The sequence below is a fragment of the Anarrhichthys ocellatus genome, unplaced genomic scaffold, assembly GCF_004355925.1.
Source record: "Anarrhichthys ocellatus isolate YVR2014 unplaced genomic scaffold, GSC_Weel_1.0 scaffold91, whole genome shotgun sequence".
Lineage (NCBI taxonomy): Eukaryota > Metazoa > Chordata > Actinopteri > Perciformes > Anarhichadidae > Anarrhichthys > Anarrhichthys ocellatus.
In genome coordinates, this window is record NW_022280121.1 from 970,293 (window position 1) to 987,386 (window position 17,094).

The 17,094-nt window shown below is 43.0% G+C and overlaps 1 protein-coding gene across 2 annotated transcripts; it reads left to right on the top strand.

Moving 5' to 3' along the window:
- The first annotated feature begins 21 nt into the window (after positions 1-21).
- smek1 (SMEK homolog 1, suppressor of mek1 (Dictyostelium)) lies at positions 22-13,007 on the top strand. 2 transcript variants are annotated; one of them, XM_031875501.1, is made up of 15 exons: positions 22-1,379; positions 1,620-1,675; positions 1,772-1,870; positions 2,002-2,619; positions 3,575-3,652; positions 3,757-3,873; positions 4,751-4,867; positions 4,950-5,081; positions 6,048-6,150; positions 7,783-7,941; positions 8,041-8,210; positions 8,658-8,800; positions 9,329-9,519; positions 10,221-10,432; positions 11,807-13,007. In XM_031875501.1, exons 1-15 carry the CDS (start codon positions 1,238-1,240, stop codon positions 11,933-11,935), a joined length of 2,466 nt encoding a protein of 821 aa, XP_031731361.1. In that variant the 5' UTR covers positions 22-1,237; the 3' UTR covers positions 11,936-13,007. The 2 variants fall into 2 exon arrangements, with proteins under 2 accessions (XP_031731361.1, XP_031731363.1); XM_031875503.1 differs by having other exon boundaries at positions 8,661-8,800.
- Positions 13,008-17,094: the final 4,087 nt, after the last annotated feature.

Genomic DNA, 17,094 nt, shown 5'->3' on the forward strand with positions numbered 1-17,094 from the left:
TAGAAATTACAGGTTGAGAAGGATCTACATGTGGATCAATTTATATGTCAAATGGCTCCACTACTGATTGAATATGATGAGTGGCTGCATGGTAAATTATATGAAAGGTAAAGAGCAGATCGTGTTGGATATTCTTGGAGCCTTTCGAGTCATTAGAAATGGAATTGAGTTACTGTCTCTTTAAATGTGGCGGACTGCCCCGTTGTTGCTGTGCTGGAAACCCCGTACTGACTCTGAAGGGACCCAAGATGGCTGAATACTCACGGGGGGGGCAGTTAGCAATTATCTGAGCAAGACGTCGGAAATGAATGGCATATAGCATTATAATGTAAAGCGTTACCCTCAAATAATTATACGACTACCGTTTGTTGGTTTGCATACTTTTTGGGATGCATGAATACCACTGAGGAGATAGTGGTCTCTCCGCGGCCCCGAGCCAGAACATGGCGGAACACTTGGGGAAGAAATAGCAGCTAACACTAGCTAGCTGGCGTATTACTCAGACATAATTAGAAACATTGGTGTGGGGTAAACACGGTATCTTCGGTCCGCAAGTGCGAAATAATGCTATCGGTGCACAGCACTGGACATTTTGCTTTCAATAGTTGTTTAACATTGAATATATGGAGGGTAGGTACATAGCGTACTGCTAGCTAGTTAACTCGTTAGGTTTTCTAGCTAACGTAACTGGCTAACGTTGCCCGCAAGCGTAGAAACTGTACTAATAAGCAGGTAGTTTGTTTTGGGGGCAACATATCGTAACGGTGGGGCTTGATGTAAATACTCTTCTTTCAACTGTGTGCTAGGACTTTCCAATGTCTGTCTGCCCTCGTTTAGTCGACTAACACGTTAGCTAACGTCAATGCCCTCCGCACTGTAAACTGTCGTTAGCTTGTTACAATGGTCCGCGAGACGTTGTCTTCAACACTGGCGAGATAAGTTTAGAGGCTGCTCGTGAAAATAAACCGATATTGTGGTTGATGCAGAATCGATCAGGGAATCTACCTGTATACTAGCCTGGGTGTTCTGCTTTTAAGCTCCTTCAAATAACTGATTGCTTGGTTGACATCTGACACTTAACGTTAAGTTAGCTGAGTTAACGTTAGTAGTGTTAGTAGTTACAAGTGATCAGGTGTAGAGAAGTGAATTGAAGTTGTGGAGTTACGAGGTGAAGCAGACGCCCTGTAAGAGTCAAGAAGGTCCGGAAAGGGGAAACCGGTCACAACTACCTGCCAGGATGACGGACACTCGTCGACGAGTCAAAGTCTATACCCTCAATGAGGACAGACAGTGGGACGACCGTGGAACCGGCCACGTCTCCTCGGGCTATGTGGAGCGTTTGAAAGGCACGTCTCTACTGGTGCGAGCAGAGAGTGATGGTAAGGCGAAGCAACGATCTAAGGCAAGATGAATGGCGTATGGCAAGTTACAGATCACTTGCTGTGTATTGGACAATTGTATAGTAGCTCCATACTTATTATATGTAAACAATACCTTACACACACTTATTTTGATCAGCTGGAACCATGCATGTAAACCTCCTTTATGATATATAACTTAATAAGATCCTAACCTACCCTCATGTCTTTTTGACAACACCTTTGTTTTTCACCTGACAGGTTCTCTACTGCTGGAGTCCAAAATCAATCCAAACACAGCCTACCAGAAACAACAGGTCAGTACATAGCATGGTGCAGTATGCTCATCTAGAATATGGATTTCTTTCTCTGTGTAACGATTCTAAATTGGCTTTGTTTTTCTTTTTGGAAAGGATACTTTGATAGTATGGTCAGAGGCAGAGAATTATGATCTGGCACTCAGCTTCCAGGAGAAGGCTGGCTGTGATGAAATCTGGGAGAAAATATGCCAGGTAGCTGCACTTTCTTTGTGTGTGGGTGTGTGTTTGTCTGCTCCGTCTGTGTATGCGTTTGAATTCAAGTGTGTTTTGGTTTCTGTAACTAGTCGCATCCTATTTAATCGTATGTTTGTCTCATGGTTAAGGTTCAGGGAAAGGACCCATCAGTGGACATAACCCAGGATGTGGTCGACGAGTCTGAGGAGGAACGCTTTGATGACATGTCCTCGCCGGGTCTGGAGTTACCGCCATGTGAACTGAACCGCTTGGAGGACCTGGCTGAGCTGGTGGCCTCCTCACTCCCATCACCACTGCGGCGCGAAAAACTGGCACTAGCTGTGGAGAACGAGGGCTACATTCGCAAGCTCCTGGAAATGTTCCGTGTGTGTGAGGATTTGGAGAACAGAGAGGGACTGCATCACCTGTACGAAATCATTAAAGGCATCTTCCTGCTGAATCGTACGGCACTCTTTGAGGTTATGTTCTCTGAGGAGTGCATCATGGACGTCATTGGTTGTCTGGAGTTTGATCCGGCACTTGCGCAGCCACGGCGGCATCGGGAGTTTCTAACTAAGACGGCCCGCTTTAAGGAGGTGATCCCCATCTCTGATCCTGAACTGCGTCAGAAAATACACCAGACGTATCGGGTGCAGTATATTCAGGACATGGTGCTGCCCACGCCCTCTGTTTTTGAGGAAAACATGCTGTCCACCCTGCACTCCTTCATCTTCTTCAACAAGGTGGAGATTGTGGGCATGCTACAGGTGAGATGCGTGTGCACAACATGTTCCCTTTAAAATGCTTTCACTGCAAAAGCAAATGATACAAAAGCATTTACTGTACGACCTTTACAGAATGACAATCCTGCAAAACATCAAAAGGCAAAAATGAAAGAATATTTTTTTTAAATAGCGTTTATGCCCGAGGACTGGAAATTACAGTAATTGTAGGATCGTTCAAAGGTTTTAATTTAGGCTGATTTAGCTTCACCCACCAGTGTGAGTTTGTCTGCTAGTCTTTTATGGTCATGTGACCTTTGTGTTTTTGTACTGTGTCAACTCAGCAGTGTTTGTGTATGGCTGTCTCCATAGAGATGGGGAAGTGTTGTGTAAATCAGTTATCCTGCACTAGAGGAAAACAAACTGCCACGCTGTTGACTCTGGTACACGGTGCTTTGTGAAGTTTTGAGGTCAAACACTACTGATACGGAGCTTTTCTTCTTCCTGTCTTGTAACATGAACAGACCAGGTGTTTAATTTATTTCAACAAGCACTTGATATTCTGGATTGCAGATATTATTGCAGAACTGAGTAGTCGGTGTGAGACATCTAAAGTACAAAACCCTTCAGGAAGTCCACACAAATGTTATGTGGTAGTTCTGAAAACTTTTTATATGCAGCAGATTTCCTTCAATGTAAACTAATAGTTATAAATAACAGTGAACAGAATATACATGTCTCTACTATGATGGTTATAAAGACAACTTATACTGCACTATAACTTCAAAGTCAGTCACATTAAATATGGTTGATGTTATTTCCTGGTAATTTGTATCTGACACATACCATTGTACATTAACAACAACTTTGTAATGACAGATTTAACAGAGTGCACAATTGGCCCAGGATGAGTGTGAGGGTAAAGGGTGATGTTTCCATATTGTGATTTGTTGACACACTCTGTGATACTCACCACTTCTTATCCCTTTTTCGACGTCAGGATGACGAGAAGTTCCTGACAGACCTCTTTGCACAGCTAACAGATGAAGCTACAGATGATGACAAAAGACACGAACTGGTATGCCAGACCTTCATCAGTAATTATTCATAAATTACTGTTCTATTTTTTTTTTTATCCTTTTCCCTTGTTTCACTGAGCGGTGGTTTGTTTCTTCCTTACAGGTGAACTTCCTAAAGGAATTTTGCGCATTCTCACAAACGTTACAACCTCAAAACAGAGACGCCTTCTTCAAGACATTGTCAAACATGGGCATTCTACCGGCACTAGAGGTCATACTGGTGAGTGCAGCAAGCTTAACACAAATCAGTCGGTGTCATCAGTGAAGATGTTACGAGTGTCGGCATGATGTGCAACTGTGCATCTGCTCTATACGATGCTATTTTGCTACCAGATATTGTGCACACACCGCAAGGACATCTTGAGTTGTATTACAGCTAAACTCTCACAAGCTTTGTTAGACTCTCATTGACCGGTGCATCTAATCATACCAGGTCGAGTTATCTGTCAGGAGAATCCACTCTTACGCTGACTCTGGGCCACACTGAGATCCTGTTTGAAATGTTTGAAAAAGGATCAGTTATGTGTCGATGTAAATGCGATGAGAATGTTGATTTTGCCAAAATCCTTAGCCTTACAGATGCAAAAAATAAGAATAAAAGATGGAAGCTGCAGTGTGTGTGTATGTGGTGGGGAGTACACCGCCTGCATCTACCCAGCAGCCTCTGAGCATGCATTGGGTTGTTTCTTGTGTTCGGGCCTAGTTCACAGAACAACTCATTATCCAGCAATACAAATGTGTGAAAGAATGATCCTCGGACATTGGAGGTCAGGGAAAAATATCTAAACAAATACATACAACAGATTGAAACAGTAGCTCATATGTTGAGATATGTTTTCTTGTTGCATGTAACACATGTAGACCTAAACCGTTTGTTAGAGTAATACCCGCTTCCTCCCTCCTTGTCCACTTACACCCTTCTGAAGTAAACTAAGAAGAAATAAAACAATACATGTTGGTGAAATGAAATGCTGTTGAGTCTGTTTTTGATGATCACTTTTGTTTCTGTTTTGTTGTTAACATAATACAAGATTTAAATGATCTCTGATGGGAGATTGACAGTCCACTGATTAATCTATTTGATGTTGATGAAACAGGGAATGGATGACGTTCAGGTGCGTGGGGCAGCCACAGATATCTTCTCTTATCTGGTGGAGTACAACCCCTCCATGGTACGAGAGTTCGTCATGCAGGAGTCTCAGCAGAATGATGATGTGAGTATATGAACAAAGTCAGTCAGAGATATCGGAGAAGGATTTTTTTATGATTACTAATACGTAATTATTGGCCCTCCAGGACATCCTCCTGATCAACCTGATCATAGAACACATGATCTGTGATACAGACCCAGAGCTGGGGGGAGCAGTGCAGCTGATGGGTCTGCTACGGACTCTGGTGGACCCTGAGAACATGCTGGCGACTGCAAATGTAAGTTTGCGTGCTACTCCTAAACACGTTTATACGGTCAGTGACTTAAAGAGTTGTGCTTCGTCTCATAGTGGCGCTTTACATTACCGCTTTTAATAATCGCCACGTTCTCTGAACATATGAGACACACTGGTTTTAAGTGACATGGGAAGAATCACCATATAAGAGTCTGGTCTCGCTGTCTACCTTTCTCTTTTTGGAGAACGCCATGTGAAATAACTTCTCTGACTCGAGTACTATTCCGATTGTTCGGCCTCTTGTCCAGTCCCAGTCTGTATGCATCTCACTCAAGCCGCGATGCTTATCGGAATACACATATTTAATTGGCTGAGTATCATCATGTGAGATGATTTACGAGCATGTAATTGGTCGCTGTGTTTCCTGGACCGCTGAACGAGTGGCGTAAAGGCTAGACGAGCTGCGCCGGTTAAAATAAAAGCGTCCATCCTAATTGAATAATTCCCAATTAGTTGTAGGTCCAGGGTCCAGCTACTAAATATTAGTGACCCCTACCTTATATACTCTATAGCCAACTGTGTTGTACTTTCTCCAGGCGTCCGTCTGACAGTCCATTACACAGAAACTGAGTTCACCATTCTGTAGCCAATAGTTTGGCAGCAATGGAAAGGACAGGTTATTACAGGGAGGAAAGGAAGGTGGAGTTGTTAACATGGAAGTGCCACATTCACTTCTATACATGCAAAAATGTATATCTAAATGTAGATATTGGCTGTTAAAACAAAAAATGAAACATTCTTACCGAATAGCTGGACTGTCCTGCTCATCAAGTCACTCTCCAGTAGTGGAAAAAGTTGGTGGCAGGTTTGTCCAGAGCCCTGCACCGTCACCGTTGTCTCTATGTATAGCGTTCTGTAAATATTTACATTATCATCCATATCCGAGTTGTGTTTCCAAGTAACAAATTCTTGTTACTGAGTAGAAAATGTGCTCTTATTTCTCCTCCAGAAAACCGAAAAGACGGAGTTCCTGAGCTTCTTCTACAAGCATTGTATGCACGTCCTCTCAGCTCCACTGCTGGCCAACACCACAGACGACAAACCGAGCAAAGGTATTGTGTGTGTGTGTGTGTGTGTGTGTGTGTGTGTGTGTGTGTGTGTGTGTGTGTTTGTGCTGGCTTTGTAAATCCAACTTTGACTTTCAGGGTTCGTACGGTCATGGAAAACCTGGAAAAGTCATGGAATTTTAAAATGGTTATTTCCAGGCCTGGAAAAGTCATGGAAAAAATAAAATCCCAAAAGTTTTGGAAAAGTCATGTAAATTTGTTATATTCATATTTTCATGTTGTTCATTTGCGCTGAGTTGCCAGCCAGCGTTTCTCACATTGGAGTGAGACAAGGAGAAAATGTGATGTTGTGATCTTCGCAATAGAACATCTTTGATGTGACGAGTCTTGGCCAATCAGCGTTAAGATGTCTACAGCGTCTTTCCCTCCGTTAAAGTTTAAGTTACGTTATGTCCGTTACCGTTCATACTTGCTGGGTTAAGTTAACGTCCACTGCATGCGGAACTTTGTCGACTGTTAACGTTCGTCATTATCACGATTTAGAAGGAAAAAACGTAACGTGATGAAACATGCAGCCCCCCCGTGTTCCGGTTCAGTTCACGCGGTCACTCATTAACGTTAAACCGGAACACCGCCGCATCTGGTTGCAGGTTGTTTGTTTTAACTCAAAGTAGGATGAGGATGATTTCGTGGTCAGAATAACTTTCATGACCACGAAACATGAGGCCCAGATACTGATGAGATGATGAGGTCAAAGAGCTCCAGGAAGAGGAGGCTGTCTGTAGCGCAGCTTGACGCAGGGCTGAGATGTGAGTGGAGCTGGGCCCGGATAAAGGTGGAGGTCTAAACAGATGTGAGTACAGCTTCCCGCTGTCACAGTGTTTTAAATACATTGATAAGGCAGGGTATGCTAAATGCAGCCTTTGCTCCAAGGAGATAAAGTACAGCAACAAGGGCTCACGTGCCCTCTCATCACACTGTACACACTGTTCACTGTGATGACCACAGCCAGTGTACTAACAGTCCCAACAGTCCCACATGCAGTTGCTCTCAAGAACCCTGAAGTAATGAGAGGGTTAAGGTGCCTGTATCTTCATTTCAGCAGGTTGCTAATGCAGAGGTGTGTATAGATCACAGATATTATTTTACTCTTGATAAGCTACCTTAGCCAGAGTAGATTATCATTTTCATTTAAATAATTGAACTGGATTGAATGCATATTAATTGCAAATAGAAGATAGGCCACAATTCCAACAGCTTTGCAGTAACAGTGGAAGTTAATATTAAGCCCTACAGTAACAGGGTTCAATGAAAACTTTGCACTACAAAAGGGAAAGCAATATGTGCACTAGCTGGATGCTACTACCTACTAAAGCTCTTATTGATGCGTCAGTGTTATGAATGCCTGTCAACCAGAGTATATTTATAAATGTTTATTCTTTTAATCAAACTATTGTCTCTCATTCGTTTGTGTCATTTAAGGTATACTGTATGCTTTGGAATTCTCATTGTTAGTTTAAATACTACATTTTCATGTATACACCGAGATTTCACAAAATGTTTGGTCATGGAAATTTGGTTGAAAGTCATGGAAACCCATTGGTCAAAATGTGTATGAACCCTGGACTTTAATGCACAAGTATTTCATGTTGCCTTCTGCCTTCCTTCTTTTCTCAGATGATTTTCAAACATCCCAGCTGCTGGCCTTGATTTTGGAGCTGCTGACGTTCTGTGTTGAGCACCACACCTACCACATAAAGAACTACATCATCAACAAGGACATTCTCAGGAGGGTGCTGGTGCTCACGGCCTCTCAGCACGCCTTCCTGGCACTATGTGAGTCACACACACTTTACCTGTTAACTCGGGACAACATTCTGACATTGATCATGAATGAGTTTGTTTTGAGCTCAACATTCCTCCGTCTGTGTCCAGGTGCCCTACGCTTCATGCGGAGGATCATTGGTCTGAAGGATGAATTCTACAACCGCTACATCATGAGAAACTTTCTCTTCGAGCCCGTCATCAAGGCCTTCCTCAACAACGGCTCGCGCTACAACCTCATGAACTCGGCCATTATTGAGATGTTCGAGTACGTCCGTGTGGTGAGTGTTTTCTTACAGTTAACATGGATATTCTGCCCATTGTTTTCTGTTTTGGGCAAGTGATTAGGTCATTTTATACCTATTAAGAGGCAACTAACAGGTTAATTACAAAAATAACCTACGCACAAAATGACGTTAATTAACGTTAATTGTTAGTCCTGCGCTTTATTGACTCAATTAGGTTTTCAAAGCACTATCCATTCTTAGAGCTGCTGAAATGTTGCATGTAACATTTTATCGATTAATTTTAACTTGTTTGGTGTGTTCTCCCCTCTTTCTCTCCCCGGCTCTTTGTATCCACACTTCCTTCTTCTGCTCTGTCTCTCTCTCTCTCTCTGTCTCCTGAACTGTAAACTATTTATTTTACCTTTTCACACTTTCCCCCCTCATTCTGCCCTCCCACTGTGTCTGTACACTCCTCCTCCTCTCTCCTCCCATTGCCCCCAGGAGGACGTGAAGTCTCTTACAGCTCATATAGTAGAGAACTACTGGAAAGCTCTGGAAGACGTCGACTACGTCCAAACGTTCAAGGGCCTAAAGTTGCGGTATGAACAGCAGCGAGAGAGACAAGACAACCCCAAACTGGATAGGTGAGTAAACCAAAGCTGCACAACCACTAAGGATTTAGTGAGTGTGAGTCCCTTTGTCTGTGACGGTGTCTCACAATAAGTGGAACAAACAATGTCAGACGTTCCAATCAGATAACAGATGTTGATAAACTATAAAAATACCATTATATTGTTTCCAGTGGGTATTACGTTTTGGGCAGTGTCTATTATTATTATTTTATATCACCTTTTGAAATGTTGCTTGTGCACTTGTTGTGCTGCAGGTTTCTCAAATAAACACAGTGAGTGTTGTGACTTGCTGTGATTGTGCAATGTACAATCTAATATTTCACATCACATATGATTTACAATTTTAATTGTTTTTTTCTTCCTGAAAACAAACTAAGCCTAAAAACCGCCACACACACAATGTGAGAGTGAAGACTGGTGGAGTAGTTCCCAGTGACTACCGAATAGCCCTTTTGCTTGAAATGCTCGTCCGTAGTGTGAGTTCAGAGTCGGTCGCGTTAAATGCAGAATGACCTCCATGTGCTGCTTCATCCCCTCCAGCATGCGCTCCATCCTGAGGAACCACCGCTTCCGCCGCGACGCACGGACACTGGAGGACGAAGAGGAGATGTGGTTCAACACGGACGAGGACGACCTCGAGGATGGCGAGGCCGTGGTTCCTCCCTCCGACAAGATGAAGAGCGAGGAAGACCTCATGGAACCTATAAGCAAGTTCATGGAGAGAAAGAAATGTACGTATGGCAACGCATCGTTTAGTAGATACTTTAGGGTTTGGAGAGAATCACATTTTGTTGTTATTGCAGGACAGAATATTTGTCGTAATGTTAGTGGTTAATGGCTGATTGTTTTGAGAGTGAGAACTATATATCTGGTACGTGTGGTGTCTAAACTGTTATGCAATTTCACGAGGCTGCACTTTTATGATGGTTATATCAGTGTGAGATCATTAACAAGTACTGAGGAGGGAATACTACCAGGAAAGGAGTTTTATGTACCGGCCCATTGTAGTCATAGCCATATGATAGAAACCTTTTACGAGGTATTTGTCATATACTGTCTGATTTTGTTGTAGTGCTGTTTTGGGTGCATTCATTGTGGATGGTACATCTACCTGGTGCATGAATAAGTCCAGGTACTTAAGACATTAGTCTGCGTTTTAGAGTATAATGTACAGAAAACTGTAGTTGGAGGTATTGGCTTGATTCAACATGGCTGTACCTAAGCTCACTCAGAAACAATACTTTTTACTGTAGGTTGTTTGTGGTGCTGGGTAACAGTCCCTTGTTGTTGGCTCAAACACAAACATTAAAAAGGAAATGCGTCTTGTAAAAGCATGTGGTTATAGAAGATGCATTTGTTCACCCGTGAAGTGGTGAAAAACAACGTAAAAAATGGAGATAAAGAGCGTTTGTTGTCCGCCTCTCCCTCCCAGTGAAAGACACGGACGACAAAGACGTGCTGGGGAAGTCGAGCTTATCCGGCAGGCAGAACCCGAGCTTCAAGCTCTCCTTCTCCGGCTCCACTAAGACCAGCCTGTCCAGCCCTCCATCATCTGCCTCACTGAACCCAGGCTCTCCAGGATCACCGGGTTCTCCAGGCTCAGGGGCACGGAGCTCACCCTCCACCACAACTGTAACCACAAAGGTTCCCGTCAGCATTTTATTGGTCCGCTTGTATTCAGTGCTACTGAGAGATTCTGTTCAGTAACTGAAAGGAAGGAAGGATTTGGTGAACACTGAGCTTTAACTATGAGCCTTCACACTTAGACTGTTAATTTTCACACAACTCCCACCATCCCTGTTGTGTCTTACAAAGAATAGTCATCACCACCAGTGTGCCACTGGGCTGTACAAATGTTACTTGTTGAGCGTTTAGACAGGAGGGAAATGGAGGGAGAGAGACTAAGAATGGCACATGAACATTCAATAGGTTTACAGAAGTGGGTAGTAACGTGATACCATCACTATAGTAACCTTTAAGTACATTGTACTTGTCAACAGGTGCCGGTTGTGAATGCTGATCTGCAGTCAGTGCATTAGAGAAGCGTGTGTGTGTGTATCTCATGGAGTCATGCTCATTGGTGTAGCCTGATGGAGAGAGAGACCAATCTATGCACACGAAAAACATCACAGCATTGTCTCCTAATGATCCTAAAGGATTCATCTCTCTTGAAAGATAAGAGACTGATTTGTCCACTTCTCTTCTCTTATTGTCTTTTTATGATTGAAGAGAACTCTGGTCTGTGATGGGAACGGGGACTTTGATCATTCCAGTACAGAGATCCTAACTTTAAGGACACTGTAACATGTTGACACTTTATAATTACTTTTTGACATAACAGACGAGGTTACATTGTGCATGATTTGCTGATTTATTTGCCAAATAATACAATATATGAGACAACAAGCAAAACATGTAATTTTTAGAAAGTCTTCGTTTATTGGTGAACTTAGAGTATAATAATAATAATAATGGTGCCAGACTATTGCCCGCAAGAGATTGTTGTTTGTATGATCATGTTTTAAATTAATCTAAATTAAAAAACATAATGACATTCATTCATTTTGAAAGCTACAGGGTTTGTCTTCCGCGTACAACGTGATGTCATTGCGTTACATTAACTTGGTACATAACACGGTAACTATGCTTCTGTCTTTGGAGCCATCGCGTTGTATGCTCGTGATCATGTCATTACATTGCTTTGCAGTCTGCACACAAAAATAAGCATTTGTCTAAAAAAAAAAAATGTATTTTGGATCGATGTTTGTTTATTTATTCAAATTACTTCAAAGTTGATGAAAACATGTCTAATTTTTGTATTTTCTGTTTTATTTATGACACAATTTCACTACTAATTATTATGTTTGTCGACTTCGTAACCTTTTAGCTTATGTTGTACACATGTCAGGAATATGAAGATAAATTGCATCAAAATATGCAATAATTCCAACGTGGGCTATTGTTGACCATTTCTGCAGAGTTCAAAGGTCTGATTTGTGATGTGCATTTTGTCTTCAGGGAGGTTTAGTGGGACTGGTGGACTATCCCGATGACGACGACGAGGATGAAGAGGAGGAGGAGGAGGAGGATGGGGAGAGTAAAGAAGACCCTCTGCCACCTTCGAAGAAGTCCAAACTGAGTTCCTAAAGAAGCTTCACCGTCCCAGCGCGTGCTCCGCTCGGACGGTCTCGGCTCACAGACTTCTCACGGGAATGATGAAACTTGTAAACAGATTGAATGAATCCGAGCCACCCCCTCGCTGTCAGCGGGTGGCCAAAACAAGGAGCAGACTGTGAACGGATACCAAGCCTCCTCAGACTAGCCCACTTCATACAAAGTGCCAATCAGGAAACCAGGAGTGAAAACACGTCTGAAAAGTGCATCGGGCGTGTGAATGTCGGGGGGAGAATCTCACTCAGTGCATCGTCCGCAGACTCGGGACAGCACCAGGCCGGTTTGGAGTTTGGTTATTTAGCAACTGGAGGAAATGACCACAAATAACACATGTACACACAGACTGAAATCCCAGAGAGCTCGCATGGCTCGGACCATAACCCACTGCCCACCCCCCCCACTCAGGGAAGGACATCGCAGCGGCCCAAACGTGTCGGCCAGTTCAAACCCAGAACCACCACTCTCACCCCCCCTCCTCAGAATTCACCTTCCTCCTTGTTTCCCACCTACTTCTTTTCCTCCTCTCTTTGTTGCTTTTCAACCCTTTTTTATTTTTATTTTAAGTTAGTATATAGGAGCAGACGGGAGGCAGCATGCGGCAGAGAGCTGTCCCTGTTGTCGTTTGAAGATGTCATCAGTGTTGTCGTTCCTCAGCGGACGTTCTCTCTCTGAAGAGAAACAAAAAGCCAGCAGTTTCTTCATGATTTTCTTTACGTTCTCTATTTGTCTCTCAATCGTTCTCCTGTTTTTTGTAAATGATGACAAAAAGAAGACCTGCCTTTAAATGTTCAGGACGTTTTCAGTCACACTTGAACAGGTTTTTAAAGACCTCAGTAGGTGAGCTAGTTTTACCCTTTTTGCCCTTTGAAACTGCAGATTTTTTGGAGAATTTGTAATCCCGTCTTGATTAAAGATTGAGTGGAATTCTAGATGTGATGAATTTTGTCATATCTTTTCATTTTTTTTTCCTTTTACATGAGTGTACACTTAGTTGTTGAGAATATTTGGGACCATTAAAATGATCTTTGCTGTAAGATGTCCTGAATAACTCCAGTGTTTCCTTGCTGCATCGTACCGTTACTGATCGGCCTGGGTTGACCCTATAACTGCAGCACAGAAGGTGCTGTTGGGTTCAACATGGTTCCACAAACTACTATCCGGCAACTCAACCCCACTCTGAAGATTAAAGAAAGACCTCCAATCCCAACCGAATGCTGTAAAAATGTAATATTTCAGTGTACATTTTCATACTTTGAAACGTGTGTTATTACCAAAACAAATGGATGTTGTGAAACCATGTACATGAAAAAATATATGGTCAAATCTTGTTGCGGTAGGACAAACTCATTTTGTTGATTTGACTCAACTTTCAAGATTCTTTTTCAAACTTTAGTTCTTTTATTTTATTTTTGGGCTGTACCTGCTGATGTTGTTATTTTCCACCAGGTGGCGCCCTAAGTCCATAAAAGAAGTTTCAGGAGGCGCGTTGCCGTCCCTGTGTAACTCTTACAGTGAATATGTTTAGGATGCTGTCACTAGGTTAACACTCTGAAAATATGTTGATGCTTCTACTGCCCATAGCACTGGTTTGGTGTTATCCTTAAGGTACTACGTATTCTTGGTATATTACTTGAGCAAAGATGGAAGGGTATCTTCATTTTAAGTGCCGCTTTCAGGACGATAACGAGTTCAAAAAAGGTACTCCATATGATATTCAGAGTGAATATTTAATAACTAACTCAGTCACTTCACATCCTGGAGGTTAAAAACAAGATTGTGCTCTTTTATGTAGATGATTGGTGACAGTTTTCTACGTGTGTATGTTCATTTTACCGACTATCACTGTTTTGGTCATAAGTGTTATTCAGTTTGAGGAAAGGTAGAGCTGAATTGCTCCTTTAGTATCATAAACTAAAGCCACAGCACACTGGTAGACCTTCAAGTGTCGTTTTTTTATAATGAGTGAAAACACTTTTTGAAAAATGTCAGCACCTCCCAGCTTATGTGGTCACCTCAGTGGGAGTTTGAGCACGACTCAAAAAACAAACAGCACCGAGGCCACCGAGGAGTCACTGTGTTGTCCCTCCAAGTGCATTGTGGCCCTCGAACATTGCTTATTAATTATAGAAGCCAACAGAAGAGGATCGCCCGGTACTCAGCGTGCAGCGAGAGCCGTCGCACAACGCCTGTTAAGGCTCCCATTCACATGAAAGCCATCGGCAGACAACGGCGGCTTTTCAGGAGCAGCCCTCCCTGCCAGCCTCCGTTTGCTCCTCAGCAGGAGTGTGGCAGAGTGTGTGTGTGTGATCTCCCTCTTTGCCACTGGAGAGGCCAGCTTGCTGCTGGTGCCAGCCACTGCTGCACCAGAATGCCGGCTCCACTTCCAGTGCCAAGGCGCTCACCCGGCTCTGCCCGCCTGTATGTCTGCCAGACTGAAGAGTCCCCCATCGGTGACACTGCTGTCCGGCTTCCTGCTGGGCCCATGAAAAGCCTCTTTGACAGCTCTCTCCATTGGCTCGGCTCCCCGAGCATCCAGGCTGCCACTTATCAACCGTCTCTGATTGATCACATCGGTAGATATGTATGCAAATGATGGCACTCGCACAGCAGCGTATAATCGTGCACTGCAAAACAATATTGCAATGTGTGTGAGGGTAAGTTGTATGCATGTTACCATAATTGCATAACGCAATCTAGGGAGAAAGTAGGAATTATCCTCCTAAATGCTTTGAGTTGACTCAAACAAACCTATAATGCACAATATTTCATAGACACCGACAACATTGAGGGGTTTTAAGCAGCAGTCACTTGTTCAAGGTGTTTCTAGGAAGGACATCTATTTTTATGTTGCATAAGAAATACATTCTACTGCAAAATCAATAACTTCATTATATTATACTGTATCCCATTTGGTCTCAAATAACATTCATACCTTTGGCCCCATACAAAAAAGAGCAGTGTGTTGGTGTCATGTTTCAGATTCTCCCTCTAAACGTCTCACATTGTTTCATTCAAATAAATGTTTGAGGTCTGAAGGTAAAACTCACAGAAAAGCTAAAAAAATGAGAAAAGTCTGAAAAATAAATAAAAATGTATGTAGCAGAGCTGTGTTTTTTCCTTCTGTCCTAGCCCATTAATCATCTCATGACCCCCAAAATCTGTCTTCTGCCCCTTTGCCAGGGGCCCAGACCCACAGGTAACCACTGGATTTAACAACCCAACTGTAAAGTATTTAAAAGTAATTCCACCTTGTGTATTAATCATTGTATTCATCAGTCACAAGGGGATGCGTTTCTATTTACGATTCTAGCTGATCATATTACTTCAACCAGTCTTTCTTCCATTGTAACAACTTGTTGGACTCTTCCAGCGAAGTTAGTAATCTATTTTTGACTTTGTGCTGTTTTAAAATAAACCGAGTCTTTGAATGTTTCTTACATTTAGTGTAAGAAACAGTGACTTAGTTGGTTCTTGATAAGAACCTTGTATATTTGCAATGTACAGTGGGTCACACACGCAACTGGCAACAGCACGAAAGGACAACCTGTAGGGAGCAGTAGAGACCACTTGTGTGGATAAACTGCAGCGGATCAATGGAGGAAGAAATAACTCATTAGACCTTTCCTAATTAACTTGCAGGCCATCATGGAAGGAATTACCTGCCAGTTAGTTTGCAAGCAAACTTTTTGCTACTTTCTGTTTGTGGAGTGACCTTAACTGATCAAAGGAGCAGTGCAACGACGAAACAGTGATCCATTACCTTGATCCCATGTAATCCTGGTAACCAACCCGGGATATGAAATAGGAAATGTGTCGCACACATGCGGTTTTTTCGGAAGCCGAGCTGAGGTTGTCAAAACACCCGCAACAAAGTCCGCACTCATGTCTGCCCACCGGGCCTGGCGTCGCGGCGGACAATGACCTGTGTTTCCCCGGCACAAAGTGCCCTCTGTGTCCGCAGGAGCTCCCCTTGCTTTAATGGGAGGGTATGGGGGTGGTGGGGTTGGCCGTGTTCAGCGCAGCACGTCCGCCGCTGCGTGTGATTAATCACCGCGTTAAAAAAAAAAAACGCAGCAGCGGAGAGTCCCCGCGGGGGGGCAGGACCGCGGGTCAGCGTCCGCCGGTAGCAAAATGAAAGAGAGGAGAACAGTCATCGCCCGTCACATGTGGTTCACATTAAGGCAGAGGTGAGATACAGTGAAGTCCGACAGACTTCTCTCATGAGTGAACTGATGTCTGACACGTTAATGAAGTCGCGAGGTTAGCGTGTAGGCGCTCAGTTGACAGTAAAGCTTTTCTGAACATGGCTGCTGCTGCTCTCTGCAGAGTTTGCCTCCTTAAATTCATTGGAAACTGTTGTCCAGTGCACTCCTAAATGCAATGAGTTGATTTGTCAATTAACAAACAAATTAAAATTGTAACAACTTGGATATTTAAGTTATTCATCAAACTTAAAATAGGGATGCACCTTACTGACTCAAACAGCTTGATCTGTGACAATGGGCCGACCTGGTACTGAAGGCCATTATTTGAGTAAATAACAATTCAAAACATTTCTATCTATGCATTTATTTGTTTCATTTTGCTTTACAAAGTGATGGTAAGCGATGTTTAAGTCCTGACTTCTAATCAAACACAGGTATCCGATCATTACTCAGTATCGGCCGATACCCAAAGTCCAGTTATTCTGACGGAAAAAGTCGTCTCCGTGCATCCCTAAACAAAAATACCCCTAAAATGTAAACATGTGCTAATTTAATCTGTCTTACATGATAGTAAATCGAACATCTTTGGATTTGGAAGTGTTGCTCGGACATTATACCAAGATATCGCGAAACACAATCGCGTTGTATACATTGTAAAACAAGCGCACACTAACTTGAATTTCTCGGCAAAACTGATGTGAAATATTTTGAGGCATCCCTGCACACACGTCTTTTGGCTGCAGCTCAACACTTTAAGCTCAGAGCGCATACAACTGTTCCTAAATGTGCCCCATAAACCATCAGTAAAGCCCGTGCTGCCTTTGTTTCTCGGTAGCAGGCCGTGGTTCCTTCATAACTCTCGTCGCTCTAAATCAAAGACAAATAATGAGCTTTCCCATGGACGCGTTGGGGCTGGTCTGCCATTGC